General features: G+C 59.7%; 2 protein-coding genes across 7 annotated transcripts in view; one reads left to right on the top strand and one right to left on the bottom strand.

Moving 5' to 3' along the window:
• The window catches only part of ADAMTS13 (ADAM metallopeptidase with thrombospondin type 1 motif 13), a 31,344-nt gene extending 20,262 nt beyond the window's left edge, over positions 1-11,082 (bottom strand). For 4 of the 6 annotated variants that reach the window (XR_013994523.1, XM_081067415.1, XM_081067419.1 and 1 more), the window contains exons 1-11: positions 10,731-11,031; positions 10,160-10,367; positions 8,897-9,024; positions 8,452-8,518; positions 7,018-7,298; positions 6,062-6,203; positions 4,792-4,967; positions 2,492-2,575; positions 2,071-2,195; positions 1,807-1,953; positions 285-425 (exon numbers count right to left, since the gene is read on the bottom strand). Coding sequence is in view for 5 of the 6 variants with exons in the window: in XM_081067415.1 (XP_080923541.1) it covers positions 285-425; positions 1,807-1,953; positions 2,071-2,195; positions 2,492-2,575; positions 4,792-4,967; positions 6,062-6,203; positions 7,018-7,298; positions 8,452-8,518; positions 8,897-8,977 (1,244 nt within the window). In the remaining variant the exon portion in view is untranslated. Of the gene's footprint in view, positions 1-284; positions 426-1,806; positions 1,954-2,070; positions 2,196-2,491; positions 2,576-4,791; positions 4,968-6,061; positions 6,204-7,017; positions 7,299-8,451; positions 8,519-8,896; positions 9,025-10,159; positions 10,368-10,730 lie in introns of all 6 variants that reach the window. The other 2 variants (XM_081067416.1, XM_081067418.1) reach the window with 2 other exon arrangements.
• Positions 11,083-11,099: 17 nt separating this feature from the next.
• On the top strand, positions 11,100-19,655 carry REXO4 (REX4 homolog, 3'-5' exonuclease). Its single transcript, XM_081067420.1, has 8 exons — positions 11,100-11,548; positions 12,732-13,069; positions 14,351-14,488; positions 14,690-14,883; positions 16,213-16,301; positions 17,385-17,459; positions 17,928-18,002; positions 18,672-19,655. Exons 1-8 carry the CDS (start codon positions 11,264-11,266, stop codon positions 18,789-18,791), a joined length of 1,314 nt encoding a protein of 437 aa, XP_080923546.1. The 5' UTR covers positions 11,100-11,263; the 3' UTR covers positions 18,792-19,655.
• Positions 19,656-19,778: the final 123 nt, after the last annotated feature.

The raw sequence follows: 19,778 nt of genomic DNA, 5'->3' as shown, positions 1-19,778 counted from the left end.
GAGGTGGGTCTGCGGAGGGATGGAGTGGATGGGGGAGAACTGAAGGGTGGGCGCAGGAATGGGGGGGAGTGAGCGCAGGGAGATGGCGGAGGAGGCTGGTCGGGGCGGGATGGAGTGCGCTCAGAGAGGCGATGGGGGCCCATGGAGAGGGGGGCGCGGGAGGCGACGGGAGTGGACAGAGGTTGAGCAGAGCGGAGAGCCGCAGCGGGTCGGGGGACGGTAAGTAGGGGCGCAAACCAAGAGATGAGGGTGGGGGTGGGGGGCGGGGTAAGGGAGGCAGCTACCTGAGCAGGTGTAGCAGCTGCCGGCGGCTGCAGGCGGACCATGTGAGGCCCCCGTGGGCAGGCTTGGCGCCGTCCACCCCCATCACGTGGCCGCTGGGTCCGCAGCCGCTGCCAGACGCGCCGTCGTGCTCCAGGCCGAAGCTGCGCGGAGGTGGTGGCGCTGAGGGCGTGGACTCCTCGCCTGGGCCGGCCGCCCTCAGGCCACAGCACGCGGCAAGTTTTCAGACCCCCGTTTCAGACCCCCGTTTTCGGGTCAACCCCTGGCTTGTCCCCGCCACTAGCTAACTCAGGAGCCAGTGGCACCATCGCTCTGCCTGTTTCCTGCCTGTGGCTCCCGCATCTTTTGGCAGATAAATGTAAAGAAACTTGAGAAATGTGCAAGCTTGACTAATGCGTGGTGTTGTAAGTCTGGGGAATATGGGGCTCCAGGGCCCTGGGGGGTGCTGGCAGGGATCACTTTCTTGATCTGCCCCTCTCCCCCCATCCCCGGTGGAAAATTCATGGACTGAATGTGCAGCACGGGTAAACACAAAGTCTGAGTAAGTGTACGGACCCCTGGCCGTTGCTCCCACTCCCAGTGGAAGGCAGTGGTTTTCAACACCTTTTCACTTCCAAACAAGATGGATGCATTGTATTGGGGGTGAGGGGAGAGGTCAAGTGGAGATTTGGGGGGTTGGGGGGGTGGAGCATGGAGCTGTTGTAGACTGATGTGGGGGTAACAGCCCCAGCCTTGGCCCGGAGCCTGGCACCCACGGAGATGGGGAACACCCAGGGAATGCCCCAGCAGCGCTCAGACAGGTGCCGGAAGGGGACACAGGTGGGCAAGGAAGATACTCATTTTTTACTTTAGGAAATCTTTGTGCTGTTTGAATTTTACAGCAAGTGGGTGTTACTTTTATAGTTAAAAGACTGAGAAGCAAAAAGCAAACAACCCGCCACCTTAGGTAAATGGTAGTAGGTGGGAGTGAAGGTTTGCCTACAAGGTGTATGATGCTGTAACAGGAAAAGTTTGGAAACAACCCAAATATCGAACAGTAGGGAGCTAATGAAATAAATGATGGTGCATACAAAACATTTTGAAAAGATCTGGGAGAAATAGTTACATAAAACCTGCAGGTAACAAACCAATATACAGTATGATCCCAATTTTGCAAATAAAAAACTGTGTGTGTGTAAAGAAAAGACTAAAAGTACATACAAAATGTGAACAGATGTTATCTATAAGTGGTGGGATTCGGGATAATTTTTACAGCCTTTTTCTTTACCTGAATTTCATACAAAACTTATTTTCTAATTCCTAAGTTTATTTTCCTTGGTTTTGGGGGGAAAGAAATGTTTCCTGTAATCCACAAGTATCAGATTGCCCAGCCCTTGACCCTCACCCTCCCTGGTCCGTTGGGGTCAAGGGCACAGGCTCCTTCTAGCAGAGTCTTCCAGGGTCCACTGCCAGCCTCAACCTCCCCCCGGGGGCCCAGGTTAACTCCTTGGCCTGAGCTTGGGGACATCTGGTCAGGCCGCGTACCTGTGCCCAATCTCATGGGCGATGGTGACACCCAAGTCAAAGCCAGTGTCTTCAGTGATGACGCAGCTCCAGGAGGAGGAGCAGGCGCCCCCCAGCTGGGTGACCCCCCGAACCTGCCGGTTACCATCAGGCAACTCCAGGTCAAACCTCGGAAGAGAGAACAGACACCTGGGCGGTGCTGAGATGCCTGCCCGCCGCCCGGCCACCTGGGCAGAGCGCGGCTCCCAGGCAGCAGGCTGGCCCGCCAGCAGGGAGCTCGGCTACCTGGTGATGTAGAGGACCAGGTCGGCATGCCGGGGGTCTGTGTCGTCCTCGGGGTTGACAGTCCTGCTCCACTCACAGACGCTCCGCAGTGATGCGGTGATGTTGGCGGTGATATTTGGAGCCTCCTGGGGGATCGGGAACAGAGCCCGCATGTATGGGACCTAATAAACGCCCCACGCTGACTGCTGCGGGCACCTCTGTCCTCACAACAACCCCTGTTCCTCTCCCACGTTACACGCGAGACGGGCTCAGCAGTGGTGAGCGCTGAGTGCCAGGCAGCGCTGGGATCCAGGTCCGGGTCTGGGTCCGGCTGGCCATAGGCCCTGCCGTCACCCCCAAGAGTCTGGGCCATGGCAGGAAGAGGTTACAGAGGACAGAAACGGGTGTTCCAGGGACTCTAGGCTTCCAGCTTGGCACCTACCTCGGGCTGCGTCAGGACGACCATCTTCACCAGGTGCACTCGGAACTGAGCCCCTAAGGATGGGTCCCTCAGCAGTTCCGACCCCTGTGGAAGGGCAGGCGAGAGAGGTGACACATGTGGGTAGGCATAACAGGCCCCTGGCAGCTGCTGACATCCGGGGCCCCCCCAGGGGAGAGGGCCTGGAGAAGATGCACCTTCAGCATCAGTGCGGGAGGGCACCCAAAATGCTAGTCCTGGCACTGGGAGACAGCCCCAGACAGCTGTGCTCTGGCTCTCCCTTTGCTCATGGCTCAGGAAGGTCAACCAACATGAAGAAACAACCAGATGCGGATAATTGTCATTAGTCTAGAACATTCCATTCAAACACTGCTTCTCTCAGGGCAGATGTGTTCTGGCCTTTCTTATCTCTGTTTATCTGCCTGAAACATCTCTCTCCTCTGCCTACGTCCATCAGGCAGCACAAGGACCTTCCCCTCCGAGAGCCGTTTCCTGGGCACCCAGGGAGAAGGGTCCCCCAGGCTCCCGCTCGCTCATATCTGTCATGGTGGTGGATTTCCACTGCAGTCCTTTGCATCAGCTTGTCCTCTAAACGAGACCCAGCACCCCAGACAGGTGTGCGCCTCTCACGGGCCTCAGCCGACCCGGGTCTGATCCCACCTGTATGCTCAGGACCCAGTTAGCTAAGCTCGCAGCCTCGGTTTCCTCATCTGTCAAGTGGAGATAAAGCCTCCGTGGTTGTTGGAGGGCCTAGGAACCATGAAGCTGGCACCAATGATGACAACAGCCATTACCACGACCCCACCATCTGGCATCGACCACCAGGTGGTCCTCGGTCCTCATAAAACACGGCGAATGACCCAGGGGAGCACAGGCTTAATGAGCAAATTTTGGCATAGTAGAAGTGGGGAGATCGCCAAAGCTCGAAAGCAATAGCTTCTGAGTGACTGACAGGAAGCATTTTTCCCGTCCGCGGTTTACAAGGGGAAACCTAAGCCGGCTTATTCTGGACGTGGACCAAGTCTGCAAGCAGGCGAGACCACATGAGTGTGGCCCTGGCACCCAGCCTCCCTTCGGAGTGGGAGGCCCTGAGAACACAAAGGGGACAGTGAGGGGTCAGAGGGCCTGGAGCTCCGAGACAGATGGAACTTTTCCTTTCGTCCAAAGTAGGTGGGCATACCTGAGGCTGGGGACCAAGTGCTGCTAAGTGCTCCATATTCTAGGGGTTTTTCCACCCTCCAGGGCCAACTGAAGAGGGGCAGTGCCAGCCAGATATGGCCGGTACCTCCTCACATCCGCTCCCCATCTCTGTGGCAGACGAGGGCATGGGGCAGGGACATGGGTTGTCAGCCATCAGCTGAGACATTTCCTACATGTCCCTAAAATCCCTTCAGTCAGAATTTTTAAAAATGTTGTCAGTGTATGAATTATGGAGGTTTCTTGGATCGTGTCTAACTTCGTTGCACTGGGGTCAGTGAAGGCAACCTAGCATTCGTCTCCTGATGCGGAAACTTCCCTGGCGGCCTAGCACACAGTCGTGTGTGTGTGTGTGTGTGTGTGTGTGTGTGTGTGTGTGTGTGTGTGTGTGTGTGTGTGTGTGTGTGTGTGTGTGTGTGTGTGTGTGTGTGTGTGTGTGTGTGTGTGTGTGTGTGTGTGTGTGTGTGTGTGTGTGTGTGTGTGTGTGGTGTGCGTCTCCCGCTGTTGGCCACTGGATTTCAAAGCCCGTTAGGTGAAGTGCCACCACTGGGTCACTGCAACACCTGTCTCTGCTGCCGCCGTATCTGAGATAACAGTTAGTGGGGGACCTGCCTCCTGTCCCACCTTGACCCTAAAGCCAGTGGAGGGGAGGCCAGCAGAAATGGGGTGCATGCAAGATCAGAACTGAGAGAGGCCAATGTGGGGCAGCCCCCTGGTTGCTGGGCAGCGCTGGCCAAGGTGCCCATGGGTCTAATGGACACGGGGGCAGAGGCCAGAGGCCAGACTTGAGGTTCCCCGGGTGAAAGGACTGCGAGTGGCTGCGAGTGGCACTAGGGAGCAGAGAGGGGTCCCCGGACCTCACCCACCTCCTCTCCAGGTGAGAGAGGGGAAGGAGAAAGGCAGGAGCAGACCACTCCTCCCCACCCCAGGGCCCTGAGCCCCAAACATGACCCTGGCCTCAAGCTGACACCCGAGTTCAACCCACTGAGTTCATACTACCAGATGAGCCAGCCACTGACACTCACCACAAGCCACGGGCCGGTGTGGGCCAGTGTCCAGAGGTCCCTGAGGACACCCCACGCCCTGCGGCCCCGAGGGGCACTCACCATGTTGAGGTTGGTGAGCACGTAACGCTCCGTGTCCTCCTCGTGAGCCTGGTGGACATCGGGGCCCACGGCCACCAGCAGCTCCAGGTGCAGGACGCTGCCCTCGGCAGCATGTCTCCGGAGGCGACGGGATGAAGGGCCTGGCGAAGGAGGAGGCAGGGCTGAGAGCAGAGGTTCTGGAAAGCAGGTGACCCGTGGCTTTGGCCGGCTGGACAGCCGTCCCCGTGCTCCTGGGCTTGGAGACAGTGGTGGAGTCCGTCTCTGCCACCGACTGCTTTGGGGCTGAGGGAGTCGGTGGACCCAACACCCAGCTTTCTCATGGGGAATGCAGGGAACATGAGATACCTGCCTCCTGGCACGACAGCCAGATGAGTGGCCTGGCCTGTCCCACTCACATCCCTCCCCCGGCCCTCCTGGAGCTGGCCTCTCAGCGCCCACGGTTTCTGCTTTCTCACACACCCATGAACAGAGTTGGGGCATTTGGGGCCCCCTCACCACTCAGGAGCAAACATGCTCAAAGGGCTGAGGAGACCCAAGCTCTCACACGTGACTCTATGTTGTGACTGTGAGAACCAATGGCAGCTGGCCAGCTAACAGAGAGGCTGCCGGCACTTGGGAGGACGGCCTTCTCAAGACACTTCATGTCACCCCCACCCCAAGGGCCCGAATCCCATCAGCGACTGGACATTTCAGGGCATGGGAAAGGGCCAGCATGGGGCCCGAGACGGAGGTAGCACGTGGTTTTTATGTCCTAATCATCCCAAAGCCCCACATTGGAGAACAGGGTCACCCCAACATGGCAAGTAAAGCCCAAAACAGAACCCTGTTTGTCCCCGGACGCAGCTTGGGCAGCGCTCAGTGGGCCTGGGAGGCAACAGGGCTGGCGCCAACCCTGGCCTCGCCAGAGCCACCCAGCAGCCACTTCCTGTCTTTGAGCCTCTGGGAAATGTCAGTAACCACTGTCCTGCCAGCCCCGGAGCCGCGAGACTGCAAGGGCGTATGTCTGTGAATGTGCTTTGTAAACTGTGAAGCGTTGCTCATAAGTGGGAGGTCTGCCTATCCACCAAGGGGACAAGGTGGGGGCAGTAAGTGGTCACATGTTCCCCTGGGCTGCCCTATAAGCTAGGCACCCCTTGTATTCTAAAGAAGAGGACCACTCTGTGGGAGCTGGGGCATTTTTCACAGCCTCCCAGCTGCAGGGAGAGCTGGTCCCCCTCCCAAAACTGTCCCTACCGAGGGGCCCCTGCTCTCCCTCTCCCAGGAGCTGTACCTTGGAGGACCCCTGGGGCCGTGGGGGCATGCCTGTGGATCAGGTGGGGCTGGGCACTGGCCCAGTGAGGCACCAGCTCCCAGTGCTGCCTCCTCACCGGCTGGATGTAGAGCCGCTCTGCACCCACCAGGATGTCACCCTCCTGGAGAAGAGAGAGAGCCTGGAGCACACAGCCCACCTTGCAGGAGGCGCCCTCGGGGCCACGACAGCACCAGCACGGATTGCCGAGAGCTCTCCAAGGGCTCCTGCCAAAGTCTAGGGCCCAGGAGTCCATCTTTGAGGGATTGCTAGGGACCCACGCCTTTCTGGGGTTGTACTCACTGCCCACGCTATGCTGCCCTCATGCGCAAAAACCCTGGTGGGGTCCCAAGTCCACGGGAATGGAGGGGATGTCAAGGGACCAGCTAGGCCTGTGCTAATGAACATCACTGCAGGTCACCAGATGGACCCCAAGGGGCACCTGTCCCAGCGCAGGCTGGGCCTCCCAACCGAGGAACCAGGGCTGGGTGTTATTCGGCACGATATAAATGGCTCTGGCTTGGTGAGTGACGCATTGTGACAAACACTGCATGGACACTCGCCACCAGTCACACGGTACTGTCTTCACCACGTCTCAGGTGAACACTGAGGTGCAGGCAGGTGACTGGTCCAAAGTCGTCTGTACTAAGTGGCAGAGCTGGCATCTGAACTCGGGTCAGACGGCAAAGCCCTGGTTCTTTCCATCTGCTGGCTCCCGGGTCTGCACCTGGCTCTGCCACCTGCTCGCTGGGTGGCTTTGGGAAACAGCTGGCCTTTCTGAGCCTCCGTGGGGTCTAACTAGGCAAAGGTCTAACGTAGCGTCCTCATTACACTTTGGGCTGTGTGGTAGGGGTTGGAGGACATCTTTGCACCATCAGGACCCACCAGCCACACCCTCAGCACCCCATCCCCCTGACGCCTGCCAAACTCCCACTCACCAACTGGCCCGAGCAGTACGTGACCCTGGCCACTGCGCCCCAGGGCAGCAGGGCGCGGCCTCCCGTGAAGCAGTGGAGCGGGGGCCCCCTCAGCAGCCAGAACGAGGCGTTCACCACTCGCTCACTGGTGAAGGAGGCAGCAAGGAGACCCAGCTCGGGCAGGAAGGAGAAGACGAAGAGCTGTCCCAGGGCACGAAGGGAGCAGCGCAGGGCCCTACAGGGTGGCCCCCTGAGCCCGTCCTCACAGACACAGGTGAGCGGGGCCACATCAAATCGGGGCACTGCAAGACAGGAGGCCACCTCACTCACCCCTACTCGGCCCTCCGTCCTCGTGCCAGGGGAGGGGCCCAAAGCTGTGTCCTTTGGTGAGAATTTGTGGGGAGGAGCGCCAGCCTGGGGCCCAGGAGCCTGGGTTCAGGTCCAGCTCCTCCCAGCTCGCCGGGTGGCAGAGAGCAAGTTGCCAACCTGGGCTTTGCCCGTGAAGGTTGGCAGGGGGGTGGGGACAGCACTTGGCCCACTAGTCTCGCCTTGGAACACATTTTTCGTGAGTGAAGTCACAAACCCCAACAGGCAAAGCGGGTACAAAGCAGCTTCTGTGACCTCTGTGGAAAGCAGGAGCCCAAGGGTTGCCTCACCATCCTTTTCCACCCATACCTCTCAGCCCAAAGTAGCCCCCAGAGGGCTTGGGGACCCCAGGCCACGGTGTCCTATCCCTCCAGGAGGGGCAGAGCGGAAGGACCCTGGAGTAAGGTACACAAGTTCTCGGCCCCCACACCCCACAGTCAGCCCCCGTGGGCCCTCAGCTGGCCCTTCCCCCCAGCCCAGTCCTCCAGCAGGACCCCCACTTCTAGCACAGCCCCAGGTATCGGTCAGTGTGCATAAGACCCAGACCACAGAGAAGTCAGTTACAAGTGGGACACCCCTAATTCTGTCCACCCCAACCACGAGCTCCCCCGTCTCTGGTCCCCACCAGCCTTTTGAGCAAAGTCACCAATGGCCCTATTCAGAAAGGGGGCACACACCCCGAGAAGTCCACAGACACTGTCCTCGAGCAACAGGGGAAAGGCTTTGGCTGGAGCTGGACCCAGTGCCTATCTTGCTTCTCACAGAAGAGATAAGTATTTACAGCTATGGCCAGAAACCACAAGAATTCCTGAAAATCAGTCATCCCAAGGGGGGCCCAGGGGCAGAAGGGACCAACCAGCCAATTAGTGACCGTTCCCTTGAGATACTGAGCAGAATCCTGGGGTCAGAACCCAGCTCGGTCCAGAACACCCAGACCAGTTTTTATCAACTTTGCAGGAAATAACAGAGTTAATTAGCAGGGGTGACCTTCTCCCAGCAGAGCGACCAAAACTCCAAGAGCCTGCCTCAATGGTGAGATATCACGCAGGCTCTGGAAACTCCCTTGCCAGGAAGACACAGGACAAGTACCTTCTAAGGTAGCATCAGGACCAAAGTAGGAAATCACTTCCTTGGGCTCCAAAGCCTGAAGAAATTGCTGTGGGAGAGAGAGGACAAGTGAGGAGAGAGAAGAGGCAGAAGGGAGGTGGGAAGGGGGCAGGGCAAGACAGGGGCGAAGGGAAAATGAGCCGGTGAGGATGGAGAGGTGAACAAGAGCTCGCAGGGGTTTAGACAGTGTCTGCCCTTCACCCAGGCGAGCGGACAGTACTGAAGCCAGCTCCTTCTTCAGTGAGCACGTTTCATCCTCTGAAACCACAAGCTCAGATTCCTCCATGTAGTGCAAACCCTGAAGCCAAAAGAACACCCCCACTCTGCCCAAGGGCTGTTTGGCAGCCCCCTCTCTCCCCGGACCGACCGCTTCAGTACCCAGAAGAGCTCAGATCCCCGGCCCCAGGGCTCCTGCAGATTCACTTACCTGCTGGACGTCGGGGAGTCCCCAGCAGCCCAGAAGGAGTATCACAGAAGTGAGAATTCCCCAGGGGTGAAGCTCACTCATCCTCAGGAAAGCCAGCTGGCCCAGGGAGAGCCACCGTGACTGGAAATCTGGTCGGAGTGAAATGTGACAAACCCCGCGGGGCGGGACCATCAGGCTGTGTTTACTCTTGGGAGCTTCCTCCCAGAGCAGGGGCTGTGGGGCGGCAGCCAGCAGGCTTCTGCTGCAACCTTGGCCTTGCCCTGGGCTGGCTCTTGGTTCAGAGCACCCCACCTGGCCCTGCACCCTGGGGTGGGGCTGGGCCAAGCTGCCAGGTCTGCGGGAGGGAGCCCCAGCTTGTTCAGAATGCCGTGATGCAGGCTGGCTCCCCCCGACGGAGGACAGAGGCTGCGCCAGAGGCGCCACTGTTCAGGTCTCCGACATCCCGCTCTCCTCTGCTGACACCCCTCTTTCCCATGTGTCCCCGTCCTGTCCTCAGCCCGTGCAGACCCCAGCCCCCCTTCCACAAACAACCCTCTGCCTCACTCCCTCCCGCTCAGCTGTCACCCATGCTGCGCCTGCACACCATGGGCAGAGTCACAGAAGCAGGCTGGGTGGCACCACGCTGCACTGGGCATCGCAGGCCACCTGGCAGTCCACGTCACTTTCCAGAAGGCTCTTGGTCACTGTCTCCAAAGCACTATCACACCACCTCACACCTCCAGGACGCCTCCCCCAACTCAGAGGATGGAAACGGGCGTCTCTGGTGCTCCCTGCCTGCCTCGGTCCCCTTCTCCTCGTCCTGTTACCAGGGCCACGCCCCATCCCCCCATTCGCGGCCAACCCACCGTCCTTTCTCAGGCATCAGAGAGGCATGGTGGTCTGAGGCCCCCCTGCCCGTCCTGCGTCCCCCCTTATCTTTCACAGGCGTCCCAGCCCACGTCACGTTGTGTACTCCTAACTCTATCTGTGACTGCTTCCTGGAGACCCAAACTGACACACTGCCCTCGTCCAGGCAGCTGGCCCTGACGTCTGTAATCGGCTCGAACTGGTCTCTGCTTTCTCTCTCTTCCTCCCCCACCCCATGTCTCACACAGAGCGGAAGTGGCCTTTCTAAAACCAAGCCAGACTGCGTCGCTCCCCAGCTTTAGAACGATCCACGTCTCCCCTGTGCCCTTCCTTCCTGCAGACCCGAGGCTCCATAATGTACGACCTGCGTGCCCCGCCGTGCCCCTCGCTCTCAGAGCTGCAGCCGCACCGGCCTACCTTCCACGCCTCGAACGCGTCACACGCTCCGCTGCTGCCTGCGACCCTGGGTCTCCACGCTGCGGGGACACTTGCCGCCAGTCGTGCGCGGGCGCTGTCTTCTCCATGTCGCAGCTGCACACACCGAGACACACATTCCAGTTTCGGCGCAAATGTAACCGCCCCCAAGAGGCCTCAGAGCCCCCTCCACGCGGCCCTCCAGGCGAGACTGCATATTTAAAACGTACAAATCAGGACACTGTTACATCTGAATTTCGGGTCAACAACCCACATGCGTGTGTGCTTAGCATGAGCCTGCCCCGAACACTGCCATCGTTGCCTGGGGGGTGTTTACACTAAAAATTATTCTTTATCTGACACCCCCATTGGTCGGGCCGCCTGCGTTCCGGCTGGTGACCCGACTCACGCCAATCTCTCGTGTTATCCACCGCGGCTCGTGTCATCACCTTCACTGCAGTTGCTGCTACGCGAAGTTATCTTGACTTATTGTCTGTATTTCCCTGAAGCCCCCCCCGCTCTCCCCCCCCAACACACAGATTCAAATGGAAGCTTTAGTGACGTGAGGCCTCACCTGCGGTTTTAATCAAGGTATCGTCAGCGCCAGGCTCCGAGTGCTAGTGATGCCGCCCCAGGCCTGGCCGCGCAGCGCCCCCTTGCGGCCACCTGCTCCGCGGCGCTCTGCCGGCGCGGCCGCGGCGCTACCCCGACAGCAGCCCCCCAGGCCCCTTCCGGCGCCTGCGTTTCTCTGCCCCATCCCGGATCGCGCTGACACCCCGGTTCACCGCAACCCAATCCGAGGTCGCCGAACCCGGACGCCGCCCGCTGGGGTGGCGGCCCTTCTCCGACGCGGGCGAAGAACCCGGCCTTGCCCCGGGCCGTGCGGAACCAGAGGCGAAGGCCCGGTTTCCAGCCGCCCCAGGAGCGGAGTACTTCCGGGGACTGCGGCGCACAGGTCGCGACGCACTCGTGGTCGCTTCCGGGGTCGCTGTCACGGCCGGCGAGGCCGCTTTTCCTGCGGCTGGTGGGTGGGGGCGCCCGCCTGGACTGAGCTCGGCTGTCAGAGCCCGCAGCGGGGGGCCGCGCTCGGGGAGGCTCGGGGCTCCGATGGCCGCCGGCCTCGGCGTGCACGCCGCGCCCGCTGTCAGGCCCAGGGACCCTGGACAGAGCCGGATGGAGGAGGCGCTGACCGCCGGGCGCGCCCCGGGCGACCGCGTGGCTGAGCCAGGGCTCGTCCAGAAGCCACCACGGAAGAAGAAGCAGAAGAAAAGGTTCTGGAAAAACAAAGCGCCAGAAGTGAATGGGAAGCCGGGAAGTAACCCCAAGGTGGTCGCGCTGCGGCCTCCACAGGCTCCGGAGGACTTCTCCCCGAACTGGAGGGCCCTGCGGGAGGTAAGACGGGCCCCCCCCCCGCCCGCAGGCCCCCCCCGCCCGCAGGGCCCCCCCCCCGCCCGCAGGCCCCCCCCGCCCGCAGGGCCCCCCCCCGCCCGCAGGCCCCTCCCCCCGCCCGCAGGCCCCCCCCCCGCCCGCAGGCCCCCCCCCCGCCCGCAGGCCCCCCCCCCCGCCCGCAGGCCCCTCCCCCCGCCCGCAGGCCCCCCCCCGCCCGCAGGCCCCCCCGCCCGCAGGCCCCCCCCCGCCCGCAGGCCCCCCCCCCCGCCCGCAGGCCCCCCGCCGCAGGCCCCCCCCCCCGCCCGCAGGCCCCTCCCCCCGCCCGCAGGCCCCTCCCGCCCGCAGGCCCCCCCCCCGCCCGCAGGCCCCCCCCCCGCCCGCAGGCCCCCCGCCGCAGGCCCCCCCCCCCGCCCGCAGGCCCCCCCCCGCCCGCAGGCCCCCCCGCCCGCAGGCCCCCCCCCGCCCGCAGGCCCCCCCCCCCGCCCGCAGGCCCCCCGCCGCAGGCCCCCCCCCCCGCCCGCAGGCCCCCCCCCGCCCGCAGGCCCCCCCGCCCGCAGGCCCCCCCCCGCCCGCAGGCCCCCCCCCCCGCCCGCAGGCCCCCCGCCGCAGGCCCCCCCCCCCGCCCGCAGGCCCCCCCCCCCGCCCGCAGGCCCCCCCCCTTCGCCCGCAGGGCCCCCCCCTCCCCCGCCCGCAGGCCCCCCCCCCCGCTCAGTCCCGCCTCTGCCCCCCCCCTCGGTCACCGCACGTGGAAAGCGGGAGGAAGAGTGGGGGGCGCCTGCGCCGTCGGGCGGCCCGAGCCCTTAGCACGTGACCCTAAAAGCCAGTCCTAAAGGAACTAGGGACCCGGCGGCGGGTGCTTAGCGTCCCCGGGCTCGGAGGGATGCAGCCTGTTGGTTCCGCACGTACCTAGGGTGCAGGAGAGTTTGACGTTTTGTGGGAATGAGGGAGTGGGCGTCTGTAATGAAACAGGCAGTCACTTCACCACAAGTGACACAGATGACAGTGAAAGGGGGCTTTTCCCCAACCGTTTAGAATGAATCTGAATGATGCCAATAGGAAGTATGTATACACGTGATCGGTGTGTGTCTGTATATATATATACACACACACACACAAGCTTTTTTAATCTCCTGTGCGTGATTTCCAAATTAAAATGTGTCACGTGTTTTATCTTGGGTCCCATCAGCTGCTGAAACAAAAATCCCAGGCCCCGGAAAAGCCTCTTGTGATCTCTCAGGTGGATTCCAAAAAGCAGGCCAAAATTCACCAAAACAGAAAAGCAAAGAGAGAGGAGACGGGGACAGAAAAAAGAGACCGAGAGGCCGTCGGAGGCTCCGTTCGTCCAGAATCCCTGAGGGACAGGAAGGTGCCAGCACCTCCTACAAAAGCCAGTGGAGCAGAGCACAGTGAGAAAGGATCCAAGAAAAGGACAAATGGTGACATTTCTCCAAAACAAGGGGACATCAAACATAAGAAGCGGAAAACGAAGGTGACTGCGGCCTTGGCTCCAGCCCCGCCCACCGAGTAAGTACTGGGGGCGGGTAGGCAGAAACGCCCCTCGCTGGGGTGACTGGCACCTCGGCCACCCCACACTGCAGCCAGCCTCGGTCGTCCTCATCACTGAGAACACAGTCAGCGACGGGGCCTGTCTGCTACGGAGACCAAGGCTGGGGGCCCGTCCCGCGGCCCCTCGCTCACCTTGTCCCGATGCTGTTTGTTTCTTCGTTTACTATCTAGAATGTAGGCATAGGGAGGGCAGGGCCTGTTTCACCGCTGCTGTATCTCCGGAGCCCAGAACAGAGCTGGGCACTGAGCAGTCTCCAGTGAAGATTTGTGGAATGAGGGAATGCCAAAGCCAGGAAGATGCAAGTTGGAAACCACTTCCTGCGTGTTGCCACTTGTGTGGTTTGGGGCATGTCCCCTGGGCCTCCTTGTGTCATCTGTGGTGTTATTGGGGGGGGGGGGTCTGTGAGCTGCGACATGCTGGCTCAGTGCCCAGTGGTTATTCCAACCCTGTGATGACCACTCGTGGGAAGGACCAGGGGTCAGTGGCTGCCTCTGAATGGCTCAACTAGAGGTGGCGTGTTTGTAAGGCAGGCTGTCTGCATGTCACCTGGGTGTTGAGAGCAGTTGCTGAAGTTTGTAGGGAAGGACGGTTTGAGCGCCTGCCTGTGTCATTATGCCAGGCGTGCGCTCTGGAAATAGAGCAGTCGTGACAGGCCCCTCCCTCTTGAGGCTGATAGTCAAGTAGGGAAGACAGATCCTAAACAAGTTATTTCAGTAATTCCATCAGTGTGGTCAGAATAAATCCAGTGAGGGTGAAGGTGTGGGAGCAAATGGCCAGAGGAGCGGGTCCATTCAGTGGGGTCAGTACGAGATCTCTAAGATGACATTTAAGCTGAGCTCAAAAGATGGAATTCACCAGGCAGAAACTTACATCCCTGCTTGGGTGTAGGAGTTTGAGTGAGGGCCAGGGGTCGTTACACCTCGGTGGGGGGTGCTGTTTCCATTTCATAGTCTTGTGTTTATCTGTGTTTCCTACATGTTTGATAATGAACATATTTTGTACTTAAAAGGAAAAAGTCAGCTTGCAGTCATTACTCCTTGTGTTGGGGTACACTCTTTGTGTATGTATAGTCCCTAAATTTTGGATAATGAGCGTATTTTCTAGTTGAAAGGAAAAGTGAGGAAAGGAGAGTGTCAGATGAACGGAAGAACAGGAGCAGTTGGGTGTTCGGGATCGGATGGCTGTGAGTGCGTCTCCGCCAACTGCATGGTCGGCCTGTTCCCCTCTCTGCCTTTTAGACAAGACATCTGGTTTGATGATGTTGACCCAGAAGACATCGAAGCAGCCATAGGCCCAGAGGCAGCCACCATAGCGAGAAGACAGCTGGGGCACAGTGAGTGCAACGTGACGCTGGTGAAGGAGCAGGCCTTCGGCGGGTATGCAGGCTGGGCCTGAGCGGGTGGGGAGCTGCAGGAGGGGCTGCTTCCCTCTCCTCCAGTTGAACTGGGCAGGCATCTCCCGGGGTCGCGCTAAGAACTTGTCACGTTGGTGAGCAGTGGGGATGGGCGGAGAGCTTCTGGTGCTGATCCCTGGGTCCCGCGGTGTGGATTAAACTGGAGCCTTTGGTCCCCTTGCAGCCTGACGAAAGCCTTAGGCATGGACTGTGAGATGGTGGGCGTGGGTCCCACGGGGGAGGATAGCATCGTCGCCCGCGTGTCCATTGTGAACCAGTTTGGGAAGTGCGTCTATGACAAGTACGTCAAGCCGACCCAGCAGGTGACTGACTACAGGACAGCGGTCAGCGGGATTCGGCCAGAGAACCTCAAGCAGGGTAGGTCATTCGCAGCTAATGACCTCAGAAAGGAAAAGCAATAATGGTTCATTTTTCTCCCTTTTGTTTCCTGTCACCATAGCAAGAGTCCTGACGATCTCACCTCCCCTGGAGTGAGTGGCTTTCAGATGGCTCCCAGGCGCGTTGTAGCTTCACCACAGTGTCTCTGAGCCACTCAGTCTTAAGACTAGGACACTGGCCCTGACATACTTCGTGTCACTTGGCAGTAGGCTCCGAGACAAAGTGTGTTTGAGGACCAGGAAGGCGGCCAGGGTGGGGTGGAGGGATGGGATGTGGGACAGGTCGTTGGGTCTCAAGGACCTTTGTGACAATTTTGGGAAGCCATGGGGAGGTCCTGAGCAGTGAGAGGCCTGGTCTGGCTCAGATTCTAGCAGGTTCTCTGTGGCCCTGGTTTTCAGAATAGACTGTAGGGCTGTGAGGTGGAATTAGGAAGATGACACCTGAGCTGGTGGTGACCTGCTCCGGGAAGAGGTGACAGGACGTGGCCCCACTCTAATAGGCCCTGAAGGCCAAGTCTGTAAGGCTTGCTGAGGGGCTGGCTGTGCTGGTGGAAGAGCAGAGCCACCGGGAAAGCTCAAGGTTGGGGGCCAGAAGAGATCCTACAACATTCGGTGTTGAGGTCCCCACTCTGTGATTCTCTGGCCACAGCTCCCTTTTCGCTGCACCTCTGACGTTCTCTGTACGCACGAAGCAAGGCAGCCCTCCGCTCCTCGGTACCCCATCTGGGCAGCCCCTCCGTTCTGGGCTCGAACTGGTCCTGCTTGGGTCGGGCCGGGCAGAGTCACGGGGTGCAGCAAGGTCACTGCAGCCTTCCCTTTGGGGTGAGGGCCTGGCCCTGAGGGGTCCTCTGTGAGAAAGCAGGCGAGTGGCCCCAGAACACCGGGGGCTAGAGCCACACTTGGCAATGTCTGGCAAAGGACCAGTCTTGTTTCTGGCCTCAGTTGAAAAGTTTCTGGCAGCCCTGGTTCCGTGTTAGATTCAGCGGTCAACTGGCTGTGGGACCCCCCGAAGGCCCACTCGGCCGGGCTGCTCATGCTGAGGAGCGTGTGGGGCTCCGGCCTGTCCTCCAGAAGTGGCACGGGGCACGGGCCCATCGCTGGTGGGTGGGTGGGTGGGAGGGACGGCCTCTGTTGGCCCTCATTTCAGCAGTGCCACCTTGGGCATAGTTGACCCTTGCTCCCCAGATCAGAACTCAGCCTGACCCATCGCCTGAGGTCTGACCAGAGGTGGGAGGGACCTCTCTCTCCCTCTCAGAGAATGGCTCTGACTTATGTGTTGCTAAAAACTACTTCTTTGGATTGGTTTCAGGAGAACAATTTGAAGTTGTTCAGAAAGAAGTGGCAGAGATGCTGAAGGGCCGGATTCTGGTTGGACACGCGCTGCACAATGATTTAAAGGTGCTGCCCTTCTGTGCCACCCCACACACCTGTCTGTGTGCGCCTGCTGGTGGGCATTTCATCACTCGGAATGTGTGCCCTATATGGGGACATCCCAGGAACAACCTGTTCTAGGAGCAGCGCTAGGCATTTTCCATAATAGAAATCCTTTAAAAGGTGTCTGAGGGTTCACACTCGTTTTGTCAGTGAGAAAACAGGTTCGGCAAGTTAAGTGCTGTGTCCCCGGAGTCAGCATGGCAGAGCTGGATGCGGTCCCCTTCACACGGCTCTAGCACATTCCACACAGAGCCAGGCCGTTGCCTCTGCAGCTTCCTCTCAGAGGTGAACTGGGGCTCCCGAGGTCAGAGCCCCTTCTGTCGGGCAGGGGTCCCGGCGGCCATTCCCTCAGAGCCACTGAGCGAGTGGTCCAGTGCTGCCCTCTCCTCCCTCTCACAGCTCAGAGGGTCCACTTCTGGTGCCCCAGAGGGTGTGGCCTCCCACCTGTGCTCCTTGAGGGTCTGTGCAGTGGGCAGAGCTGACCCGCTTGGTGGTTGTCCTGGTGACAACCGCGGGGCAGGCAGGACAGGACACAGCCCTTCCTGGGCATGGGCTGTTCAAACAGTGTTCCGTGGAACCCTCGAGGCCTCAGTGTTGGTCTTTATTACCTTTTTAAAAAATCTTGAACTATTAAAAACTAACAAGTCCTCTGGCCGCCGAAACACGTGTCACAAGTGTTCTCACCTCAGAGGCCACACTTCCCTCCCCCCCACAAAGACCCTCCTGAGGCTGGAGATGAGCTGTTAAAATCTGTGATGGTCCGTGACGTCCTGTGTGCGCCACCAGCTAGCAGGTCAGGAAAAAGGTGGCTGCTGGTTGATGGGAGACTCTTAGTCTCCCACTTCCCCGGTCTTGAGATTCTATTTTCATTAACGTGGTCCTTCCTGTTGGGTGTCATCTTAAGTCAGTGTAATGTGAGAATTTTCTTTCAGAAGGTCTTTCATATCAGTGTGTTAGATGTTGAAATTCCTTGTCAGACTCATCTGAAAGAAGGAATTACAGCTGTGAACTAAAAGTGACAATGACCATCACTGTCTTTCTTTCCAGGTGCTGTTTCTTGATCACCCAAAAAAGAAGATTCGGGATACACAGAAATACAAACCATTCAAGGGAGAAGTGAAGGTACTTCATAAGCGTGGCCCCCTATGCAGTGCTTGTGTGTTACTGGCTCACGTAACTCTGGGTTCTGGTCCCTGCTGGTTCAATATGTTTGGTTTTGGTTTGGGTTTTCCTTTTAACCTTCATAACTAAATCTGAAAAGAAAAAGGCGAGTTATAAATGCCCCCCTTAAAAACTTGTGTGACCGAGGGCAGGTTATTTCCACCTTTGATCGCGGATGAGACCACCGGACACGGGTGAGAAGCTGTGTCTGCTCCAGAGGGTGCCAAGGGCAGAGTCCTCCCTCCCCCCGTGAGATGAGCGGGACACCGCGGCTGGGGGGCGGAGCTGCAGGCTGACCCTCTGTGGGCTGACGGGGTGTCACAGCCCCGAGTGCCGCGGACGCTCCCAGTGAAGGTTACTTGGGTCGGGGTGCAGGGCCCTTGGCTCAGGCAGCGCCTCTGCCCCAGCATGCTCTCCCCTCCCTGGCAGAGTGGAAGGCCGTCTCTGAAGCTGCTCGCGGAGAGAATCCTGGGGATCAGGCTGCAGCAGGCAGAGCACTGCTCGGTAAGTGTCCTGGGTGACAGCCCTTCTGATGGGGGGCCATTCCTGACCTTGCCTGTGGAGGCGCTGTGTCACTGATGGGAGACATGCTGGGGCCTGGGTGATTGCTCCTGCGGGAGGCTGCTGGTCCCTAAGAAACGACATGGCACAGCGGGCTTACGGAGTGTTCACTTCTACATGTTGGCGTTAAATTAACGCGACACTAACCGTATTGCGTTAGAGAAACAATCTCCAGTCTAGATTGAAGGGCCTTGAGGACTATGTGGCCCAGGCCAGCCCGCCCCCTCGGCCCTCGGAGACAGGCCCTGGTGACAGTGCTGAGTGCTGGCACCAGGCTGCTGCGCTGGCCTCAGCCTGGCTTGTGTCCCAGCGTCAGGCTCAGCACGCGCCACCCCTCCCACCAGTGTTCCCGTGTCTTGTTATGCGAGCACGTGACGAGGAGCATGGTTGTCCCCTTCACTCCTTTGGGTTCCTCCTCCTGTGAGTGGGGTGCCCGAGTTGCAGGAGCGCGGTGAGGATCGTGCCATCGTCACTGTCGCCGGAGCACTGCCCTGCTCGGTTTTCTCCTTCACGCGCCAGCGGCTGGTGCTCAGGCTCGGGAACCGTGGGATTGCCTGGCGTGTGGCCGTGCTCGTCACCCACGGGAGTCATGGGGTGTTCCGTGTCTCCTAGATTCAGGATGCCCAGGCAGCAATGAGACTGTATGTCATCGTGAAGAAGGAGTGGGAGCGCGCGGCCCAGGACAGACGCCCACCTGCCACCGCTCCAGACAGCAGCAGTGGCCACGCATAGCAGAAGCCCTGCTGCTGGTGCCACCCTGTGACAGCGTCTCCGTCCACAAGCACCTGTGACCAGATCGTGGGACAGATATCCGAGCAGTGACAAAATCGTGGCAGCAGGGGCCTGGGGCATGCATGCCGCTGAGGACAGCTTCCCTCTGAGTTTTCCATCTAAGACCCAGTCCCACCCACAGGGGAGTGGGCAGCAGGGCAGGGCTGTAGCGGGGTCAGGGGTGTATGACCTGGGCACGGCCAGGACGTGGGCAGTGGGGACCAAGGTGGGAGCGCCTGGCAGCTCTACACTTGGCTGAGCCCCAGCATCAGGACAGGAGTTGGGACCGTCACCGTTCATGTGGCAGCGGCTTCACTGGGGACTCAGCACGTCCAGGGCAGGAAGCGCCCAGCTGTGCCCTGGGTCTGCAGCGCCCTCTAAGGAGGCCCCTTTCCCTCATTGCCGTGGGTGATGTTGGCGACTAGGCCAGACTCCAGGGCCGACCAGGTGTCCAGTTTGCTCAGCCTCAGCCTCACCGAGCACTTTCTGTGGCCGCCTTTAGACTTAGACTTTGGGACAGTGTGTTCCCTCTCTTCCCACCCCGCTACTGCCTGCCACGTTTAAACTCGCGGTCAGAGCCCACAGTGGCCATGCCAGGCTTGGGTTGCCCCCTAGCGTGGTGACAACAGTCATTCCTGGAGGTGGTGCCTGTCTCCAGCTAGGACAGACATGCTGACCTCGGACAATTTGAGCTGGGACAGTGTGAGGGTCTTTGTGAGATGGGAGTGGGGTGTGGGTTGCTTGAAGCCCAAGGCTTTCCTGACGGGGACAAAAGGCCCAAACCCACTGAGGAAATTGTTAAACATAAATGCGTTTTTTACTGGAGAGAGAGCTGGTGGAGGTTGTTTCTTTCCCTGGTTTAGAATGGTCTGGAAAGACCGCTGTGTCCAGTGCTGCCACCTGATTCATACAGGGCCAAGGTTTGTATCAGGATTGCAAATGGAGCAT

The sequence above is a fragment of the Rhinolophus hipposideros genome, assembly GCF_964194185.1.
Source record: "Rhinolophus hipposideros genome assembly, chromosome: 11".
Lineage (NCBI taxonomy): Eukaryota > Metazoa > Chordata > Mammalia > Chiroptera > Rhinolophidae > Rhinolophus > Rhinolophus hipposideros.
The sequence above is the reverse complement of the archived record's forward strand: the minus strand, read 5'-3'. Positions and strand labels throughout refer to the sequence as shown.

Coding starts and splice junctions, on each gene's coding strand:
- REXO4 (XM_081067420.1), top strand. CDS start 11,264: ATGGCCGCCGGCCTCGGCGTGCACGCCGCGCCCGCTGTCAGGCCCAGG. Junction 14,884..16,212: donor GCCAGAGAACCTCAAGCAGG/GTAGGTCATTCG, acceptor GATTGGTTTCAG/GAGAACAATTTGAAGTTGTT. Junction 18,003..18,671: donor AGCAGGCAGAGCACTGCTCG/GTAAGTGTCCTG, acceptor CGTGTCTCCTAG/ATTCAGGATGCCCAGGCAGC.